At 55.2% G+C, this 19,757-nt stretch overlaps 8 protein-coding genes across 8 annotated transcripts; 3 read left to right on the forward strand and 5 right to left on the reverse strand.

Annotated features, from left to right (window-relative positions):
- Positions 1–175: 175 nt before the first annotated feature.
- ASPZODRAFT_155213 (hypothetical protein) lies at positions 176–1,795 on the forward strand (the record flags this gene model as incomplete). The annotated part of the gene is made up of 2 exons (XM_022726185.1): positions 176–378; positions 442–1,795. 2 exons carry the CDS (start codon positions 176–178, stop codon positions 1,793–1,795), a joined length of 1,557 nt encoding a protein of 518 aa, XP_022577031.1.
- A 338-nt stretch (positions 1,796–2,133) lies between these two features.
- Positions 2,134–5,486, reverse strand: ASPZODRAFT_1302736 (hypothetical protein). The gene is made up of 3 exons (XM_022722465.1): positions 4,549–5,486; positions 2,510–4,482; positions 2,134–2,454 (listed from the first exon to the last, which is right to left on the reverse strand). The coding sequence occupies exons 1-2, from the start codon at positions 5,381–5,383 to the stop codon at positions 2,528–2,530; spliced, it is 2,790 nt and encodes a 929-aa protein (XP_022577032.1). The 5' UTR covers positions 5,384–5,486; the 3' UTR covers positions 2,134–2,454; positions 2,510–2,527.
- On the reverse strand, positions 5,346–5,891 carry ASPZODRAFT_1302790 (hypothetical protein). Its single transcript, XM_022722468.1, has 2 exons — positions 5,456–5,891; positions 5,346–5,371 (listed from the first exon to the last, which is right to left on the reverse strand). The coding sequence occupies exon 1, from the start codon at positions 5,821–5,823 to the stop codon at positions 5,590–5,592; it is 234 nt and encodes a 77-aa protein (XP_022577033.1). The 5' UTR covers positions 5,824–5,891; the 3' UTR covers positions 5,346–5,371; positions 5,456–5,589.
- Positions 5,892–6,388: 497 nt separating this feature from the next.
- ASPZODRAFT_20299 (hypothetical protein) lies at positions 6,389–10,722 on the reverse strand (the record flags this gene model as incomplete). Its single annotated transcript, XM_022727564.1, has 2 exons — positions 6,389–8,920; positions 8,989–10,722. The coding sequence occupies 2 exons, from the start codon at positions 10,720–10,722 to the stop codon at positions 6,389–6,391; spliced, it is 4,266 nt and encodes a 1,421-aa protein (XP_022577034.1).
- Positions 10,723–11,835: 1,113 nt separating this feature from the next.
- On the reverse strand, positions 11,836–13,703 carry ASPZODRAFT_76544 (hypothetical protein; the record flags this gene model as incomplete). Its single annotated transcript, XM_022730098.1, has 2 exons — positions 11,836–13,164; positions 13,224–13,703. 2 exons carry the CDS (start codon positions 13,701–13,703, stop codon positions 11,836–11,838), a joined length of 1,809 nt encoding a protein of 602 aa, XP_022577035.1.
- A 2,148-nt stretch (positions 13,704–15,851) lies between these two features.
- On the forward strand, positions 15,852–16,936 carry ASPZODRAFT_1303261 (hypothetical protein). The gene is made up of 2 exons (XM_022722482.1): positions 15,852–16,137; positions 16,219–16,936. The coding sequence occupies exons 1-2, from the start codon at positions 16,120–16,122 to the stop codon at positions 16,729–16,731; spliced, it is 531 nt and encodes a 176-aa protein (XP_022577036.1). The 5' UTR covers positions 15,852–16,119; the 3' UTR covers positions 16,732–16,936.
- A 103-nt stretch (positions 16,937–17,039) lies between these two features.
- ASPZODRAFT_137167 (hypothetical protein) lies at positions 17,040–17,795 on the forward strand. Its single transcript, XM_022724231.1, has 2 exons — positions 17,040–17,480; positions 17,537–17,795. The coding sequence occupies exons 1-2, from the start codon at positions 17,142–17,144 to the stop codon at positions 17,723–17,725; spliced, it is 528 nt and encodes a 175-aa protein (XP_022577037.1). The 5' UTR covers positions 17,040–17,141; the 3' UTR covers positions 17,726–17,795.
- A 1,595-nt stretch (positions 17,796–19,390) lies between these two features.
- ASPZODRAFT_35836 (hypothetical protein) lies at positions 19,391–19,747 on the reverse strand (the record flags this gene model as incomplete). Its single annotated transcript, XM_022728273.1, has 1 exon — positions 19,391–19,747. A coding segment is annotated over one exon (357 nt), but the record flags the coding sequence as incomplete, so codon positions are not given.
- Positions 19,748–19,757: the final 10 nt, after the last annotated feature.

The following is a 19,757-nucleotide window of genomic DNA, read 5'->3' on the forward strand; positions in this document are numbered from 1 at the left end:
CCATCCGTCAGATTGTTTATAGTACATGTACAACAGTATAAATGTAGTTACTATATTTAATCTACAAGTATAATAGTTAATGCTCCCCCGCTTAGTCAGATCACTATTTATAGTGTTCAAGGCAGCAGCAATCCTTCCGTCGACCATCCCCTGAAGCAATTGAATATCTGGCAAGATGGGGATAAGCAACAATTCCGGCGCTGGAAGAGACCAGATTCTGTCTGCCGAGCATATCAAAGATCTGATTGCCAATGGCCAGTCGATTGTCATCGTGGACCACCAGGTCCTGCGTCTCGACGCTTGGCTCCCCTACCATCCGGGCGGGTACAAGCCCATTGAGCATTTCATTGGCAAGGATGCCACAGATGAGTTTAGAGTGTATGGGCCACACATCGCTCCAATGTCTGCTTCCATTGCCTAATACTATGACTGATGGAACAGGATGCATTCCGCCGAAACCCGCCAGCTGCTCCATCGGTACCGGATTGGACGCATCGAAGGGCGCTGGGAGAACCTCGTCCCCCCCATCCAGGCGAGCGCCGGGGGCTCCATGAACGAGCACGCCGCGCCTCTCGAGGGCCCTGCCCGACTGTCCCCCGGGCGCAACAGCCCCGAAGAGCTCGCCTTCCTGAACGCTCAGACCAAAGAGGAGATCAGCCTGACCCTGGACCGGTACCCCTCACTGGACGTGCCGACCCAGGCGACCATCATCGAGCGGTACCGGCAGCTGTACGCGCAGATCCAGGCCGAGGGGCTGTACGAATGCCGGTATACCGCGTACCTGTGGGAGTTTGCGCGGTGCGGCCTGCTGTTCGCCATGGCGCTCTGGTTCCTGCGCATCGAGTGGTACTGCCCCAGCGCCGTCTTCCTCGGCTGGTTCTGGTCGCAGATGGTGTTTGCCGCACACGACGCCGCGCACATGGCCATCACGCACGACTTCTTCATCGACAACCTCATCGGGATGATCATCGCCGCCCCCATCGGCGGCCTGTCGCTGGGCTGGTGGAAGCGCACGCACAACGTCCACCACCTCGTCACCAACTCGCCCGAACACGACCCGGACAACCAGCATCTCCCCTTCCTGGCCGTCAACCACCGCTTCCTCGGCAGCCTCTTCTCCTCCTACCACGAGCGCCTGATGCCCTACACGGCCTTTGCCCAGCGCCTGGTCCCTTACCAGGCCTACCTGTACTACCCCATCCTCATGCTCGGCCGCTTCAACCTGTACCTGCAGTCGTGGCTGTTCCTGGCCTACGGCCAGGGCCCGCGCAAGGGGCTCGCCTGGTGGCACCGCTACTTCGAGATCCTCGGCAACCTCGTCTTCTGGGCCTGGTTTGGCTACGGCATCGTCTACCGCTCGCTGCCCACGGCCGGCACCCGCATTCTATACGTCCTCCTCAGCCACGCCGTCACCATGCCGCTGCACGTCCAGTTCACCCTCTCGCACTTTGCCATGTCGACCGTCGATCTGGGGCCCGCCGAGTCCTTCCCCCAGCGCATGCTCCGCACCACCATGGACGTCGACTGTCCCGAGTGGCTGGACTGGATCCATGGCGGCCTGCAGTTCCAGGCCATCCATCACTTGTTCCCGCGCGTCCCCAGGCATAATCTGCGCCGTGTGCAGAAGCTGGTCATGGCCTTCTGCCGCGAGGTCGGTATTCCCTACGCCCTGTACGGCTTTGTCGGGGGGAATCGGAAGGTCGTCGGCAGTCTGGCCGAGGTGGGAAGACAGGCTGCCATCCTGGCCGAATGTAAGAGGGTTGTCGCGGGGAGAATTGGCAAACATACCCATTGAACCTGTTCAATTGTCACAGCAATGCAAGTCAGAAGAATAGAGTAGCCTGGAATATATCCCAACTCAATCTAGACTAACATTTTCAATATTGCAACTGCCATGTATTCTTTTAATGTTGTGATTCAGGATATATAATAGGTCTCTCAGCACTGGTCGTTCTACCGTCCCTTCTTCTTAGAGACAGGCCTTTGTTTCACGCCACAGCGACCCAGATCATCCGGCAAACAACAGGTCGCTGGTCTCGCTGCTCACGGGCGGAGCCATTGACCCGAAAACACACCACGACAATTCCTTCAAGCGCATGATCAGAGCAAAGAAGGAGCATCTGGCTGATCAGACCAAGGGCAGACAGAGAGACGAGAAGGGGAGGAGGGTGAAGAAGATGGGTCGGAGGGATGTGGATCGTAAACTTGCCCACCCAGCAGGAGGTAGATGAATTGATCGCTCAGTCTGAGCAGACCCTCTGACAAGCTGCGCCGGGGTATGCTTTTGCAGCAGCCTGGAATGGAGGAATCTGTTCATGTACTAGCTGGGTAGGCACATGAGGGCAGATATTGTAGAGGGAATTGGCGTGCTAGGGCGTCCAATTTGGTATGCAGCGTTAGATTCTGAATGTAGCAGGCTATAGGATGAATTCAATCTTATGAAAGAACATTCTCCTGTGTTTATGAGTTGTCAGTAATAGTACAGAAATAAACAGTCTGTCGCTCGCACCTTGATCTGGCTCTGATGTTAGACGAGCTCCATCCCCATCTCCTGCCCATCGCTACTTTCTGCACCACCGAGAGAGTCTTGCTCTCCTCTCCACTCGGCAAGGCGACTGGCTGTCATTCTGGTGTAAGGATGATCGGGGCCGAGATATTTCTCACGGAGACGGGCACAGTCGGCCATCAGATCAAGAGCTTCATTCCGTCGGCCAACGGCATGCCACCTCTCGGCAAGATTGTACATGCTGATCATGGTCTTGGGATGCTCTAGCCCCAGGGAGTCCCTTGCAAGATTCAACGCCTGGAGGCTCAGTCTTTCGGCTTCGTCTGTCTTTTTCTGCGCATTGTAGATCGATGCAAGAGTGACAATGCTGCCCAGTATCCTGTAGTTGCCAGGCCCAAACTTCCTTTCAAACCCGTCCACCACATGATGCAGAAGCTTGATGGCTTTGGTATATTCTCCCCGCTCAGAGTAGAGCGTCCCCAGGATTTGCATTCCCCTTAGGATGTCGTTGTTTTCACGGCCAAGGACTGTGCCGTACGAATTCAGCGCCTTGACTTGGAGCCGTTCCGCTCTCTCTGGCCGCCCTTGATGCAGATAAATCCATGCAAGTCGATTGATGCTGTCCATGATGGAAGTGAGAGGACGGCCCTTTCTGCGCTCGATGGTGATCACATCATAGATGAGTTTTTCGGCTTCGTTCAGCCTTCCGTCTTCATCCAGACAGCACGCCACCCGTCTGAGAAGCGAGGCATGCTGATCCTTTCTCTGCTGGAATTCACTCTCTCCAAACAGCGACTGCGCATGGGGGAGATACTCGCGCCACAACATCCGATTCTCGTGGTGGCTGGTTGGGAACTTTTGGCTGAACCTATCTGCTGTCTTCTCGATCCAATCGGAGAAATGTCCATTGCGTCTCATCCAGTTCCGGGTTGCAAGACGGACAAGTCGATGAAGGCTGACAGGACCGTCGCTACCAGGATCCACGGAGACTAAAGAATAAGAATGGAGAAGCCCTAGTGCCTCGATCCTTTCTCTTTTCGAAGGCGCTCGTGGGAGAAGAGACTGGGGAATATTGCGAAAGTCAATGCAAGCCATTAGGTAGAGATAGTCGACCGCCAGTTGGTTTCGTATCTGGATCTGGGAGAGTGAAATAAGCCAGGTCGAGGCCACAGAACTCTCCATTTCCTGGTACCGCCAGTCGTCTTCGAATTCCATACCCAATAGATCGATGACTTCTGGCTCCTGTGTCTGAAGAAGATCCAAGTACTGCGACGGGCCGATCCCGTTCTGGTTCATGTACGCCGCCGCTTGTCCGATGGCAAGTGGAAGAAAGGCAAGTTGTTCGAGAAGGGTGCATGTGGCAGACCTGTCATCCAGCAGGCTCTTGTCAATGAGGAGCTGATCCAGAATCTCTCCCGCGATCGTCTCGTCTTCATCGGCAATGGATATGACACTGGATGAGACCAGCCGTGTGGCCAATGCTCGGTTGCGGGAGGTGAAAAGAACATGGCCCTGCTCACTTTGAGGGAGAAAGTCTTTCCATGCGGGCGTTGCGGTGTTGTTGCTGTCTGGAAACCACATATTGCTGTCATCGGCATTATCAAAGATCAGAAGCCAATTCCCATGATATTCCTCGCTCAGATGCCTCTTGACTCGGGTTTTCACATCCGCCACGTTCGTGTTGTGCAAGCCGAGCATTTGGGCGATGCTCAGGTAGGCTTGTTCGATGCTTTCATGGCTGGTTGCCGGAATCCAGAAAACCGAACAGTCCGGGTTGTGCTCACGTACACGATACGCAAGTTCCAAGGCGATTTGTGTCTTCCCGATGCCTCCCAGCCCGGTGATAGCAATCTTTCTTGGTCCGTTTGTTCGTGAAATCAGCTCTTCGACCTGAAAGATCTCGTCGTTCCGACCCACGAATCGCGGGTTCCTCAGAAATGGAATCATCCACAGTGCATCTGGAAGTTTCTCGGCATCTTTACATGATATGTGTGATCAGCTCCAACTCCATACCTTGCAACCCAAGGTCACCGCCGACTTACTTCGAGAAATAGGCTGCCAATGCTCAAGAAACGCTTTGGCGCCAGACGCCCCCGTTGCTGCGGCATACGCCTGCCACTCTTTGTCCTTGTGGCTGTCGGCGTAGTCGCAGACGCCCTTGATGATAACACAGGAGAAATCATCCCACACGCCGGAGCCTTCCATCTCAAAGGCGATCACCCCCTCCGTTCTTGCCAGCCGATCCCGGTCTTCTTCAGACTTCATCACTGTGTCGGCCGAAGCAATGGTTCCGATATGGACGGATACAGGGTCCGTGTTGCCCGGCGGCTGCCATTGCGAGCTCGCCTGCTGGAGGGTGCGAAGATGCCGAGAGATGTGGTCACGAAACTCGGTCTGCGTCTTGGTCGTCTTCAAGGCTGCAAGCATGCCTCGCACTTCTCGATTCGGCCGTCCTAGCGTGTCCTTGACGCCCGTCTTCCGCTGGAATCCATCCAGGTACTGTCTGCCAAAGTCATATTCGATCACGGAGTCGCTGACGATGATGTCGCCGAGAAGGACACGATCACCAGTGGGCAGGAATGGAATCCCCCCACAGATACCGACCACGAGAGCAAGCTCGATCCCACTGTAGCTGGCTCTCAGACCAGACGCTGCACTTGCTGCGGTCCCTTTGCCCATCCCCGGTAGATGACAGAGCACGACATTATGCTGGCCGATGCGGCCCGTGGTATACGTGTTCGCATCGCCCGACGACCGGCCATACACGGCGTTGAGTCTGCCGTACGTCTCGTCGAAGAGAGCCTCGACGGCGTCCGCCTCGAGAGGCAAGGCGCAGAAGATCGCGACCGTAAATTCACTGCGTGTCTGCGGTCGCATCGGGTCAACACGGAGGATCCGGCTCGCGACGAAGCCACTGATCAAAGAAAAATCGATGGAAAGATGAACTACCTGTCTGTGTAGATGGATGCTGATGAGACGAGGAAACGAGGTGGATGGGCAGCCTCGCGACAGCCAGATACGAGGGGCAGACACTGCCTCGGGGCTGAGTAGCGGGCAGCATCGATTCTGGCTAGCCAAAGGATTTATCTGGAGCAACTGATAGCAAGGCGGAGAGAGGGCGATCCTCGAGATAGATTCTCTAAAAGATGGCCGTGATTTGATGGTTGAAAGTGTCGAGAGGCAGAAGTGGGAGGGAGATGCGAAATATTCGGCCTGAGGCAGAAATCAACAGGAGAAGCACGTGTTGTGCTTCCGTAAGCGCCCTCTGCCTTCCCAATCGGGCGACGCCAGCAATCCAGATTCATTCGCCTCACCATGGAATTTCATTGTGTTTTTCTTATTGAGTCTATCGAAAAGGGAACTCTATCGGTAGATTCAATACCATACATGCCTGAGCTGTTATATATAAAGTGTTGTAGACACTCCTTAAGATGACTCTATCAAATTAAAGTAGAGATTAGTCTCAGAGTCAATATAGAACTTATACTTTACTCCAGAGAAAAGACAGTGATACTAATATATAGATTTAACAATACCCTTACAGATCTAGCGACACCTCCCTTCTATAGAGGGTACTTATTTTGCTATATAACCTCATCAGAAAGACAGGCAATGAGCAATGCACTGGGCTCTAAATAGAGTGATATATGGCAGTGGTGTCTTGGAATGATTGAATTATTAGTATTTACTTTCTAGTATTGAGGATAGTAAAATGAGAATAAACAAAGTGATAAAACAAATTTGAATATGTTCAAAAACACACGAGTCCACAGTGGTGACCAGAATCAAGAGTCTAATATTGGAAAAACCACATTAAGCATGTCCAGTGATGATGAGAAATGGAAAGTCAGTCTAGTGGTGTCTAGTCTATGTGTGTGAAATTCATGCTTCTGCCTTTTTGGACGCCTTGGTGCGCAGTCTCATCAACAGATACACCAGGGAGTAGGAGCTGAGGACGAAGATGACGACGATCCCGGCATCGCGCCAGCCGTAGTAGTAGTCGTTGAGGTTGATGGTGGTGAGATAGTCGCTGCCGCGGCGGTACTCGCAGACATGGCAGCTCGCCGTGGCGGCCGGGTTGGTCAGGTTCATGCGGGCGCCGATGCCCTCCATGTACTCGGCCAGGTAGTCGCCGCAGGTCATGTTGGCCGGGGGGTCGAAGACGGCAAACTCGTCGGCGGCACAGCGCACGGGGGTGTCGTAGACGTCGAAGACGAGCATACCCCCGATCATGTAGTTGAAGGGATTGATCCAGTAGATCCAGTAGCGCCAGAAGGCCTGGATCTGGGCGTAGGGGACCAGCACGCCGCAGAAGGAGACCAGCGTGCCGATGATGACCGGGTTGGTCAGCGCGGCGAAGAGGGCGTTGGGCGCGTACGCGGCCACGAACTGGCCGATGCCCGTGTACATGAACTCGTACATGAGCATGATGAAGAAGGTGCCGCCCGCGCGGTGCGAGTCGCTCGAGAAGCCCACCGTGTAGTACCAGCAGACAAAGTACAACACGGCGCACACGCACAGGTACGGCATCTCCGACAGCACCAGCGCCGTCACAAACGCCTTCCACGAGTACATGCGCGCCTTCTTCTCGCGCGTGTCGTACAGGTCGCGCCGCTCGATGAACAGCGGCTGCAGCTGGTTGATCACGCCGGGGGCCACGAAGATGAAGTTGAAGACCGTGAACAGCCGCAGCTGCAGGTCCGACACGCTGTCGCCGATCATCCAGAAGGAGAAGCCGTTGAATAGCGCCGAGCCGATGTGCAGCGCAAACTTGTTGTTGATGTAGTCCGTGTTGCGGAACAGCGCCCGCCCCATCCGCGCCGTCACGATCTGTGTCTGCGCCCCGAGCGGCATCGCGAACTCGAATCCGTCATCCTGTGTGGCCAGGGGCTTGGCTGCGGCGTCTGCGACGATCTGGTCCAGCTTGGCCAGCCTCTCGCTGCTTTCCGGCGAGTCGAGCCAGACCTGGTGCCAGTCGCGGCCCTGCGACAGATGGCCCGAGACCACATCGATCATATGCTCCGCCGGGTTGGTCCCAGTCGGACAGGAGGCACCGTAGCGGGCAAAGTAGTTCTTGACGATCTCTCCGTTGTCGCCAATGTCGCCAAAGTAGACAGTGCGACCGCCCTTGGCCAGCAGCAAGAGAGTATCGAACTGGGCAAACAGCTGCGCCGACGGCTGGTGGATGGTCACCAGCACCGCCTGGCCCACGTCCGCCAGCTTGCGCAGAAACCGCACCGTGTTGTAGGCCGATTGGCCGTCCAGACCGGAGGTCGGTTCGTCCAGGAAGATCAGGATGCTCGGCTTGGCCACCAGCTCGACGCCGATGGTCAACCGCTTGCGCTGTTCAACGCTGAGGCCGGCGCCCACCCGCCCGATCAGCGTGTCAGCCAGGTCGTGCAGCTCCAGGAGGTCGATGATCGTGTCGACGTATCGCAACTTCTCCTCGCGGGGCACTTCGCGCGGCTGCCGGAGGAGGGCAGAGAATTCCAGCGCCTCGCGCACCGTGGCAAACGGCTCGTGAACGTCGAGTTGCTCGCAGTAGCCTGCAGACCGCTGGAAGGAGACCGGCAGGGGTCGTCCGTCAACCATGATGGAGCCCCGAATGGTACCCTCGGTCTTGCGTTGGGCCAGCACGTCCAGCAGAGTCGTCTTACCTGCGCCCGAGGCTCCCATCAGAGCGCCCAGCATGCCCGGTTTGACCCAGCCGTGGACGTTATCAAGTAACACACGGTCTCCCGAGGAGGTTTTAACAGTGTAGGTCAGGTTGCGCCAGGTGAAGACCGACGAGTTGCGGACGAGTTGTGCCTCGACGCTGCTGTCCGACTGCAGCTCCTGATCGTCGGCGGCTGCGACCTTCTTGGAACCCTGGGATTCCTCGTCAGTGATGACACCCAGCGTCTGCTGATGGCGCTCCAGCTTTTCACGCGGGATGAGCAGCACGGATCCGCTCTCAGACGGAGAATGCCATTTCGAAGTAGCGACGACCGTGACGGCGACGAAGAGAGCCCACCACGCCCAGACGATGCCGAAATTGCGCCACAGATGCGAATAGCTGTAGGACAGCGAGGCCAGGTATTCGTCGCCGGTGAGTGAGATGCTTCCCGGGGATGCGCCCCCGACGCCCGCGCACGCCTGGTAGGCAGAGTCCGTGTAGCCAGGCCCATTGGGAACCAGATTGTCACCGACGCAGGGGATGATCTTGCCGTGGAACTCGTTGGCCAGGACCGCTTCAAAGGCATAGGCCAGGGGGTCGATCCAGTACATCCAAACGAACCACGGGTGCATGTGAGGCTTGGTGATCATGTACCCGGTGTACATGATGACGGCGGCGATGAGGAAGCCAGACACCTTGGAGGCCCCGTCAAAGGTAGAGAACAAAGCACCGATGGCGCGGAATAACGCTGTCATACACTGCAACAGTCAGTGGACGTAATATCTAAAGAGACAGAAACAATTGTCAGATAAGGGGGTGCACGTACCATGGTGGTTGCAAAAATCATGACCCAGTAGGTGAAGAAGGCACCGGCCGTCATGGTAAGGCCGACCATGAAGTAAATGACGATGGCAAAGATGCTGATCTGGAAGAGGAGGACGGGAATGTCGGCTGCGATCTGGGCGAAACAGAAGGCGGCCGGGTGGAACATGGCGAAACCCTTGTGCTTGACCAGGACCGGACGACCGTTGAAGGACTCGGTGACTTCAGACATGGAAAGCAGACTGTTGTAAAGGAGCGAGAAGAACAGGGCGCCGGACTTGACGAAGAGGCCACCGGAATTGTTGGGCGCGTTGTAGAAGAGGGAGCCGGCGATCAAGGCCTGGACCAAGGTCGAGACTTGCTTGATGATGAAGGCCGCCTTGTCACCCCACAGGATCTGGTACTGGCGGCGGATGCAGGCCTTGACCTGGTCCACGATCCCAACCGTCCAGGGGCTGTCTTTGGCCAAGTCTTTGGCGCGATCCTCGGCGAAAGCGTGCCGGAAGTTGTCAGTACGCTCGCGGGCGAGGTCGGAGGTCGGATAGTCGTACTCGGCGGCCATCCGCTCGCGGATAGACGACTTCTCGTACTCGATACGGAGCTGGTCGGCAGTGCGTGGGAAGCGCTGCTCGTAGCCGGAGCGGATCTGGCGCTCGGTAGGTACAGTGACACCAGTCAGGAAGTCAGCGACGTTGGCGCCCTCGCCACAGATGAAGCCCTGTTCTTCCATGAAGGGACGGGCCTCAGCTAGGGGTCCATAGAACACCTGCTTGCCCTCGTCCAGCACGAGAACCTTGTCGAAGAGATCGTAGATGCCGTTCCCCGCCTGGTAGAGGGTGACGATTGTGGACAGACCCAGGACGTCCGTCATGGCGCGGATGGCCTTGGTCCACTCGAGAGCCGTGCTGGCGTCAAGGCCGCGGGTGCTGTTGTCCCAACAAAACACGGATCCGCGGGTCGCCATACATTCGACGATGGAGACACGCTTGCGCTCGCCGCCCGAGACACCACGCACGTACTCGTTGCCGACCTTTGTGTCATGCGTGTGGGAGATGCGTAGTGCCTCGAGGAGGAATTCCTTGCTGCCGCGCTGGTACTCGACATGCGAGTCGACCCCCTGAGGCAGCCGACTAGGCACCTTGAGGCGCGTGGCAAAGTCCATCGTCTGGCCGACGGTCAGGGTCGGGAAGAACAACTCGTCCTCTGTGTTCATGACGATCTGGCCGCGGTACGGGGCAGCCTCGTCGTGCGACAGAGCGCCAAAGTGCACATCACCACGGACATTCAGGTAACCGCGACGACGGTTGGCGAGCATCTTGAGTAGTGTGGTGCAGCCCGAGCCTGGGCGGCCCAACACGAGCAGCATCTCGCCCGGGCGGACGCAGCCGTGGCTGTTGTCGAGGATGGTGTGCAGGGGGGGCTTGTGACGAGACTCACGGATGTTGCGAGGGATATGGAACTGCGAGAAGACGTTCTCGTTGATAGCAGCCTCGGCGCTGACCACCTCGACGGTGAGATCTTTCCACGTCACGCCCAGCTCGCGCGGCTTGCTGCCCGAGGCGATCTCGCGGTCGTGCCGGCGGCGTACCTCGTCCATCATTGCCCAGTCCTCTGCCCGACTGGATGGGGAGACCATCGTTTTGTCTTCATTCTCGTAGGTTGGGAGAGCAGCGTCGGGACGCACCGTGACGGCACTATCGGTGTCGTCGCGGATCTCACTGCCACCGGCTGGATCCATGGTGAACAGGACACCACTCACTCACTGGCAGCGACAGAGTAGAGAAGAGGAAAGAGAGCGATGCCTGTATCGACTCAATTCAGTCAGTGTACCTCAAACAAAGCAGCAAGCGAGGAGGCCTGCTCACGTCTTTATAAGACACGGCGACAACGAGACGCCCCGCTGGCACGGCGTGTCTTCTGGCCGATCACCGACGCTCCTGGCAGTCACAGTGGAGCTGCTGACCACTTCTCGGCTTCTGGAGGGCAGAGAAAGACCGGCACAGCGCTGGAGCATCGCCCTGAGGGGGGGGCAAGAAGGAGAGAGACGGAGAGTTGGAGGGGGAAGTTTTGGTTCTGGTCGGGAGCCTGGAAGCCTTCTAGATTGGGAAGGACCAGCTTCCGCTGAGTCAGCGGAGACAGGGACAGGGACGGAACCAGCCAATTGGAGCGGCGCATCGTGCAAACACGGCGGACTCTCCCGGCCTCTTACGCTGGCCGTTTGTAGAACAAACAGTGCAATTTGTGGTCTGTAGCCAATGATTTGGCAGTACCGCCAGGGGCAAGTTCTCCGTCTGCATACTGGTATCACTGGTATTCCTGTACAAAGAACACGTCGAATTCCGTATTCAGAAGGTTGGGTCTCCCCGCCGGTCACAGCTGATTGGCCGTAGATTAGTCAAAGATCCGCTTACTCAGCGGCACTCGGACTCTGCGGATTCTACGGGTTTTGCAGATTGGAAAAAAAAAAAAAAAAGAAGAGTGGGCTACTGCAAAACTAATCATCTGAGATACGGAATGAATCATTATTGATTGACTATCGATGCCTGGGTATATGTATAAAGCCAATTGCCCTATGTACAGTCCTGTTCCCGGATTAATCCATGTCTTGATTGAAATTCAGACACTGGTATTTCCCTCTCCCCCAACTCGCCGGCAAGATGGTCTTATTCGGCAGTCATCATCCAATGCACATGTTCTGCGACCAAAGGGCAACCGGGAGAAGACCGGTTCCCATAGGATGGATGTCATTAATGACAAGGCGAGTTCTCTCTGATTAACTCTCCGCGCGATGGTTCTGTGAGCCCGGTGGAGGCGGAGTGGCGACGAGTAAATAAATGATGGCAGAATCAAATCACTCGGGACTAGCTTCTTCATCGCGAAGGGGGACGAGATGGTACTCCTGCTGCTTGGCGCGCCAGCGTTCCATCCGCAGATGACACCCCCAGTACATGCCCAGCAGGAGGCAGCAGCCGCCCATGACGTACATGACGAGGACGCCCGCGGACTGGGCAGCGAAGAAGCCGGCCAGTGTCCAGCCCGGGGCGCGACGCACGATGGGTGTGCGGCCTAGCACTTCGCCCGCCGCGTCCAGCGCAGCCACCCGCACGAACCGGTCGTGGACCTCTGCCGGCAACTCGATCTCGGTCTCGAACCCGTCGCGCGGCGCCTGGTTGACCGGTTGGAATGCCATCTCCTGCTCGCCGTCGAGATGCTCGCCGTCCCACACCTCCAGCTGCCAGGTGGCCACCTCGGTCGCGCCGTTCCAGCTGACGTACACATTGTCTCCCGCGACGGCGGCGCTCGGGGAGGTCCGCGGCCGCCCGACCCAGTCGCCCTTGAAGGTGCGGTACGAGACCACCCGGCCAAAGGTGAAGAACATCGAGGCGCCAAAGTGCACGTCGCACAGCAACTCGCCCTCGGCCGTGTACTCGGTAAACGCCGCGCTGTGACCCCAGCCGACAATCACATGGTCGCCGTCGTCGTCGGGCCCGTGGCTGCCGGGCACCAGCTGCACGTTGCCCTGCGACACCACCTTCATCTGCTGTGGGTGGTAGAAGGCCGTGCGCAGCGTCGCCACGCGGTTCGGCACGTCCAGATCGATGAGCATGCCGCGGCTCTGCGGCGCCGGGTCGCTGTTGCTGTGGACTGCGTTGTCCATCAGCGTCAGCGTGTGGGTGCCGTGCCAGCGGGCGTCGTGTTGCCACGCGAAATCCGTCGCGGCGCCGTCCGACGCGTCCGTGAAGTCGTTGGCGCGCCCACCCAGCGTCCACCGCACGGCGCCCGTCTCGCGGTCAATGCTGGTGACCGTGTGTGTGTGCCGCGCCGAGATCAGGTAATGACCCTCGTGGTCTTTCTCGATGCTGTTGAGGTGGAAGTAGTCAAACGCCGAATCGCGGTCGCGGCCCCTTCCCTTGAGCTTCTCGTACGTGCTGTTGACGGGGTAGTGGTGGGAGGCATGCCACTCGAAAAGCAGCTCGCCCGTCGCAATGTCGATCTCCTGGAAAACACCATCGATCAGGTATCCCTCCTCAGGGCCTCCAATTGACGATAAGTCAGCGGGAATCGTCTCGTAGATCGAAACCAGAGCCGTGTCGTTGTCCGTGATCATGAATTCATGTAGATCACCACCGATGCCGCCGAGCGGTCGGATCTCGAACCGTTGCGTGTACGTAGAGTCAAGCTGTAGCATATCAGCATGTGTATTTCCCCTTTTTCTTCGTTTCTTTCTCTTCTACCCACCATGTACCAGGAGCCATCGCCGTGGCCTGCGACCTCCTCGCCCTCCCAGTACGCCAAGAAGCTTTCCCCACGGTACTGCACCACCTTGAAGTCCTGTGTCACCCCCATGTTGGGCTGCAAGTAGACCAGTTCCCCCTGAGCATCGAGGATCATCGGGCCGGGGCTGTGGATGGAGTCGCCGCGCGGGGCGAAGAAGGTGTATCGCTCGTCACATCGAGGATCCCAGTGGGCGAATTCGACCGAGGGCGACTCGTACTCAAAGGAGGCATAGCTCTGCGACGGGTAGAAGCCATATAACCCCCAGTCATACCACGTCAGATCTAGCCGGGGGCGGAACTTGACCAGATGCGGCCATAGAAAGACGTATAGCGTCGATAGAATGCTGGTGGCCACGACGACGACAGAGACGAGCGACAGCACACGGCGTCGGCGATGGCCGTCGGTCGGGCTCACCCACTGTTTACGGTCGGCAAACGACATGAAGCGTCGGGCGCTCATGGGCGCATCACGACCTAGGTTGAATTCTTGCGGCGGGGTGATTGTGGTTGTTGTTGTGGTGGTGGTGGTGCCTGTAAATGCTCAGGGGCGAGAATGAGGGAAGCGACCGGTGGAAACGGCGACAATGAAGAAAGAGAAAAAATATCGCCGACGGCCAACACCATGGTCAGTTAACACTCGGGAGAGTTCCCCAGAATGCTGCTCGAATGTCGCTTCTCCCTTTTTTTTTTCTACCGCTTCATTCGCACCTCCTTCCTCAAAGCTTGCGCGTTCTCCGCCGCCAGATGTGGCGTGGGCACGAATGAGAGCATGCGGCGAGCTCCAGGGGGCATTTAGCCTGGCGATAAGACCACTTGCGGTGGGCCTCATTGCGACTGGGCCAACAATAGGCATGAAAGGGGAGAGTGGCGTCGTCATCGTCCACCCTTGCCACGCCAGACCCTGAAAAATTGACGCCATAAAGGTAGCAGTTGAGGGAGGCAGCGTAGTGATCCGGAGGAAATTTCCTGATCGAAGGCCTTGGATGGGTCGGACTCCGCACCAGAGGATGGCAATCCTGATTGATAGTCGGCTCTGCCTCGGGGCAGTTGGTCGATACTCGTGGCTTGACTGGCGATGTTTCTCGCGGTCGCAACTAGCAGGACGCCATCCTCCGACCGTGGATTGTGGAATGTGGCAGCCAAGATTCGGATCGAACCTTATCCACGACGCAAAAGAGATTGTGCGGCGTCATTAGATTCATCCATACGCAGCACTCCGTAGACGCCTCTTTCGAATCCAGATCGAATCATGTCTGCGATGCGAGTCACGGACTAGGCCACGGTGACTCGTCAGTAGCAGACGGACGTCTTGTCTCTTCGCTGAGAGATTGAAGTACGACTCCATAGCAGCCCCCGCCTCTGATAGTGATTGAGTCCCCACTAGGTTATATTACTCCGTGAACGCGTGGCTGGTAGGCTGGGCGGCGTGCGCTACTCCTGGAGCGACTCCATCGTCCCTCCGTCTTGGTGTCGACTCCACCTGTCTATTCTCGCAACCCACGCGCCGCCGTCGTCAACCACAATCCAAGCCGCTTCTGATCCCTGTTAGCGCTGTCGCTTTAGATACGGAGGACGGCCGAGTCGCACGGACACGGCGAGTCAAACGTACCTTCAGCAGGTAGACCGAGATGGGAACCATCTCGACAGCCCCCGTCTATCACTCCCTCCTGATCGACATCCTGCGGTCGCGTTTGTCTCAAACTGCGTGGAGGCGATCGACGTTCCCAATTGTAAAAGGGTCTTTCCCGAGAGCTCGAGTCTCAACGTCGTTAACCGAGCAGGTGGCACGCCGGTTGTATTGTACGGCTCCGCGTAACCAGCTAACTATTAGCTAGTAGCAGCACCTACAGGCCTTTCGTATCGACGGCCGAGATGTGATTGAGGGAGGGGCCGATAAAAACAGCCAAGCCTTGGCCTTTCACCACGGTCGGTCGTCGTCTCGAAGCGAGTTGCCTGACGGTCGCAGCCAAAGGTCGCTCTTCGACCTGCGGGAGACGCGAGAGCGAGGTCAGTATATATACAGCGTCGAGCGGTGGAGCTTTCTGTGCTTACTGCCTAGTGAATGATGATCCCTGTACGCTATAGCTGTAGAGTAAGCTGATGATGATGACTGCTGAATCTCACTGTACGTCGCAAGTCCCATCCTGAAGCTCGAGAAGCGCTCTTTGCCCCGCCTGCCTGTTTCGGACGTAAACAAGCGGTGAGCCACTACTGCCGGTCGTTCTACACCGCCCAGAACTGCTTGTCCCCGACTGCTTTGAGAGAGTCTCGAGATACGATTTTCATCTTCTATCTGACCAGCTGGAAGGTTATACGTTGTTCTTTACACAGTGGGTGGTTGGGTGTTAGAGTACGCAACATGGAATGAGCAGATCGCAGCCTCAGAGATGTCGAATGGACGTATCTGGGCAATGAGCTGGAGATGAGCGAACAAGCAGGGAGACGAGACGAAGAGCCCCTGAGGGTAGGGAAACTGAGCAGTAAGACGAGAAGAACCTCTTCACTCGTTCCCTGGGTGCTGTCTAACTCTAAGTTCTGTCTTGATTCTAGCAGGTACGACGTCTTCTTGTCTGCAATGCGACACCTGCTCTGCAGGTGTGAGCGCGACTCCACGAGAATCAGCGGTTCAGTCACTACTACGAATTATAGGGGGGAGTTAGCGTTCAATCATTGCTGCGAATCCCAGGATCAGAGACTTAAGCACTGCTACGACGGAGACTGTGCCCGATCCCAGTTGGACTCCGATAATACCATATTCAATCAGTCAGGCACCGTTGAGCTATAGAAAGGACGACCACCGGTGGACTGGCAGAACAATCCGAATGATAGTAACGAGGGTTGCTGTGTGATAGTCAGGAATGGGGGATGTGTTTGAGGTATGCCTTATATACTGCAGATCGATCGATTGCAGGATCATACATAGATCCATCAACTGCGTGACTATTGTTGACGGACAGATGATAACTTGCCGATCTTCGGGAATTTCCTCGACACAACCGTCAGCTGCCTTGCGAACGAGGCATCTTGATCGAGTTAAACATGGGAGGTCTACCCTTTACCAAATTCCTCACGCTCCGACGAGAACCAGCCCTTTCTTGTATTACACACCCGACAGTCCCAAGACTGGAGAGAGACATAGATGTCTTGACCCTGTCCTGCAGCAGGTCCAGACACTTCAATTTGGATATCGAGGGACTGTCGAATACCATCTCAGATGCAAACCTTTGGACTTTGTAATCGCTTACCAGTGGACGTATACAACACCCTCCTCGCAAGCCACAGGAGTCTGCAGGATTACCTCGGTATCCCGGGAAATTATAGTCGGAGCAATATTTGTGAGAGATTCTGCAGAAAGACAGGCGTATGAAATAGACGCATTCTTCCATGTGAAAAGACAGGTGATGTCCAATGTAATATATCTAGGCGCAGGGATGCATATATCCTATGGAAAACACTGCAAAGTGAGCTGACTTGAGCCAATAGGTCTACCACGTTGAGCCGGAATTTAATAATATCTTGCAGATCCGTCGTTCTGCACGGAGCACTGCTTAATTGCGGGTTTTATGTGGTTGGCAGGTCGACAAAGTGACATGGATGCCACTAGTGGAAACAGCAATGGAATGGCTTTAAACTATATGGCTCATGTGGTCAAATAATTGGTCAACAGTCCTTCTGCTGAGCTCTGCAAATTGATGAATTGCCGGCTATGAGGAGATTTTGATGCATGTCACGTCAGTTTTGACACAACCGTCCGTTTACACGAGCAATACTCCTTGCGAAATCCCACCTCTGTGGTCTATAAAAGCGCCATGAATCTCCTGTTTTCTATCTACCAGCTTCATCCTCCAATCCACCGAATCACTAGCCAATCTGAAATACAATGATCGCCAAGTCTCTTGTTGCTGCTCTTCTGGCCGTCTCGCTGGCGAGCGCCTCCCCCATCGCCCGGCGCGATGCGGCCACGGTGCTGTCAGACCTGGAGACTGTTCTTTCCGACACCGAGGCGCTCGAGTCCTCGGTTTCGAGCTGGACTGGCTCCCTCTTGGCCGGCCTGGAGATCTTGGTCGAGTACGATGACCTGAAGAGCGCCCTCGATACGGCCATCACCGACGCCGCGGCCACCTCGACCTTGAGCGACGCAGACAGCAGCAGCATCACCAGCGAGATTGAGACTCTTGGCCCTGTCATCATCGCTACCCTGGATGCCATCACCGACAAGGTGAGATGAAGTTGTTTTTCACTGTTATAACCTGTCCTTCAACTAATCTGAGTAAGGAATCTGACGCTGCCGATGACGGAGTCGCGAGCGACCTGCTCTCCTCCATCGAGACTCTCCAGACCAAGACCAGCACGCTGGCTGCGGACTTGGAGGCCATTGCCACGACCACCGACGCTGAGACCATCGCCTCGGTCCTGTCCTCGGTCGATGCGGCCTTTTCCAGCGCCATTGCGGCCTACTCTTAGCTGGCTACTGTGCCACAATGCTTGGCAGATGGTTTTTAGATGGCCTTCACCGTGTATATAGTCCAAGTCCTATTGAAAGAACTCTATGCTCGTGCATTGCATCCTAGTAACCCAACCCCAGTCTGGACAAGATTTTATCAAAGACACAAGTCTTCCAAAACTCATATCTTTGTCAGTGTCTAAAACATGAGAAGGATTACTTATAATTTGTTCTTTCCTAGCCCTCTCTATATATATCACCACTTTCATCATGGAATTTTGAAAAGATTGAAGGTATAGGCAGGACTAATAGAATACTTTTGCATCTCTATCCTGACTGCAGCAGGTCCAACGCTCCAACATAACCAAGAAATGTGTCTCACGGCCCGATGCAAGGATCTTTGTAGAGGGACTTAATATATGGAGTAGATGAATTGTTCCCAGTTGCTCAGCCTTTTTATTCTCTTTATCTCTTTCTTCCCCTGCTCCTTTCTACCCTTTGCTTCCTCTATTCCTATGCTTACAATCCCTACCATAACCGAATATTCTTCTCAGCCTTTTGCTCACCATGATGTGCTCTCTCAACAACTGATTGAAGTCTATAACTTTGAAGACGAAGTAGCCAACCTTTACACTCGCTCAGGGATGCATACCGACCGTTTAGGGCAACGACTCGTCGTACGGAGAGGGAGAGGAAGTGTATGATTGTCTTTCTATATGACTCGTTTTCTAAGAGACAAGTATGGTTGAACTCGAGTAGCTCTGCTTATACCCAGTCTTCAACTCGAGTGTTTTAGTCCACGAGTTCAAACACGGGCGTCGCTACCTAGCTACAACCGCGGCGCGCACCTGTTCCCCGAGGCGTTGAAGGCTGGCGTTCGTCAGGACATCAAGCGGTTGGATATCTATGCCATGATCCATACGTAAGCTAACTGTGCCTTGGTTGAACAGAGCTAACTCTTTGGTAGAAGCCGATAGCAGAATAACCTCTCCTTGGGGATGTGGTCGAGACAGAGCAGAGGCCAAGAGTATATAGCAAAAGATATCATGGATCCCCTAGAGGCCTCTTGCGACGTTCTAATACACCTAATCAAAATCATAATAATATTCATCATCATCACCATCATCATCATCATCATCATCATCATCTTCATCATCATCTTCATCTTCATCTTCATCTTCATCTTCATCTTCATCTTCATCTTCATCTTCATCTTCATCTTCATCTTCATCTTCATCTTCATCTTCATCTTCATCTTCATCTTCATCTTCATCTTCATCAGCAGCAGCAGCAGCATCTTCATATTCATCTTCATCTTCATCTTCATCAGAATCTTCATCAGAATCTTCATCTTCGTCACTGTGGCTTTTGACTCGGGATTTGGTAAGAGTATGTCTCTTATCCAGACAAGACGCGCCACTTTCTCGACACCACCGGCAGATAACAAAATACCCATCATGACAAGACTCACATTGATAAACATCTTCCCCAACAAATAAGTCGATGATGCAGATATCACAAGTCCGCCGACTCTTTTCCCTCGCATCCTGTGCCTTTTGCGTTGGGATGGGGACTTTGATTTCTCCTCGCAAGAGCTTTGCAACAGTTGCATGCCCTCTATGATGGGCCTCAGATGCAGCTGTGCGGCCAAAGATATCTTTATGATCTATGGAATTACCATACATAGACAATAGAATCTTGACGGACTCATAGGATCCAGCTGCAGCTGTAGTGAGCAGAGGTGTCCGCTTGTATTGGTCTTGCAGATTTAGATCCGCGTGATTTTCACAGAGGATTTTGATTCCCTTGGAATATCCTTTGCTTGCTGCCCAATGCAGCGGGGATCGTCCGAGGGTATCTTGTGCATTTGGGTCTGCACCGCGCTGGAGTAGAAGCCTAAGAGGTGCCTCGACTTTCTTCTCGGCGGCAACGCACAGTGGCGTTTTCCCTAATACATCTTGGGCTTGCAGGCTTGCTCCTGAGTCCAGGAGAATCTCCATAACACTGTCCCGATTGTTTGATACAGCATAGAATAGCGGTGTCCAGCGATAA

The sequence above is a fragment of the Penicilliopsis zonata genome (genome assembly GCF_001890105.1).
Source record: "Penicilliopsis zonata CBS 506.65 unplaced genomic scaffold ASPZOscaffold_27, whole genome shotgun sequence".
Lineage (NCBI taxonomy): Eukaryota > Fungi > Ascomycota > Eurotiomycetes > Eurotiales > Aspergillaceae > Penicilliopsis > Penicilliopsis zonata.

Excerpts from the sequence above, each read along its gene's own strand:
- ASPZODRAFT_1302790 (XM_022722468.1), bottom strand. The coding sequence starts at position 5,823 with ATGGTGAGGCGAATGAATCTGGATTGCTGGCGTCGCCCGATTGGGAAG.
- ASPZODRAFT_137167 (XM_022724231.1), top strand. The coding sequence starts at position 17,142 with ATGATCGCCAAGTCTCTTGTTGCTGCTCTTCTGGCCGTCTCGCTGGCG. Across the intron at positions 17,481-17,536 it reads TGGATGCCATCACCGACAAG|GAATCTGACGCTGCCGATGA; the intron begins GTGAGATGAAGT and ends AATCTGAGTAAG.
- ASPZODRAFT_1302736 (XM_022722465.1), bottom strand. The coding sequence starts at position 5,383 with ATGCGACCGCAGACACGCAGTGAATTTACGGTCGCGATCTTCTGCGCC. Across the intron at positions 4,483-4,548 it reads TTGGCAGCCTATTTCTCGAA|ATGCCGAGAAACTTCCAGAT; the intron begins GTAAGTCGGCGG and ends TATCATGTAAAG.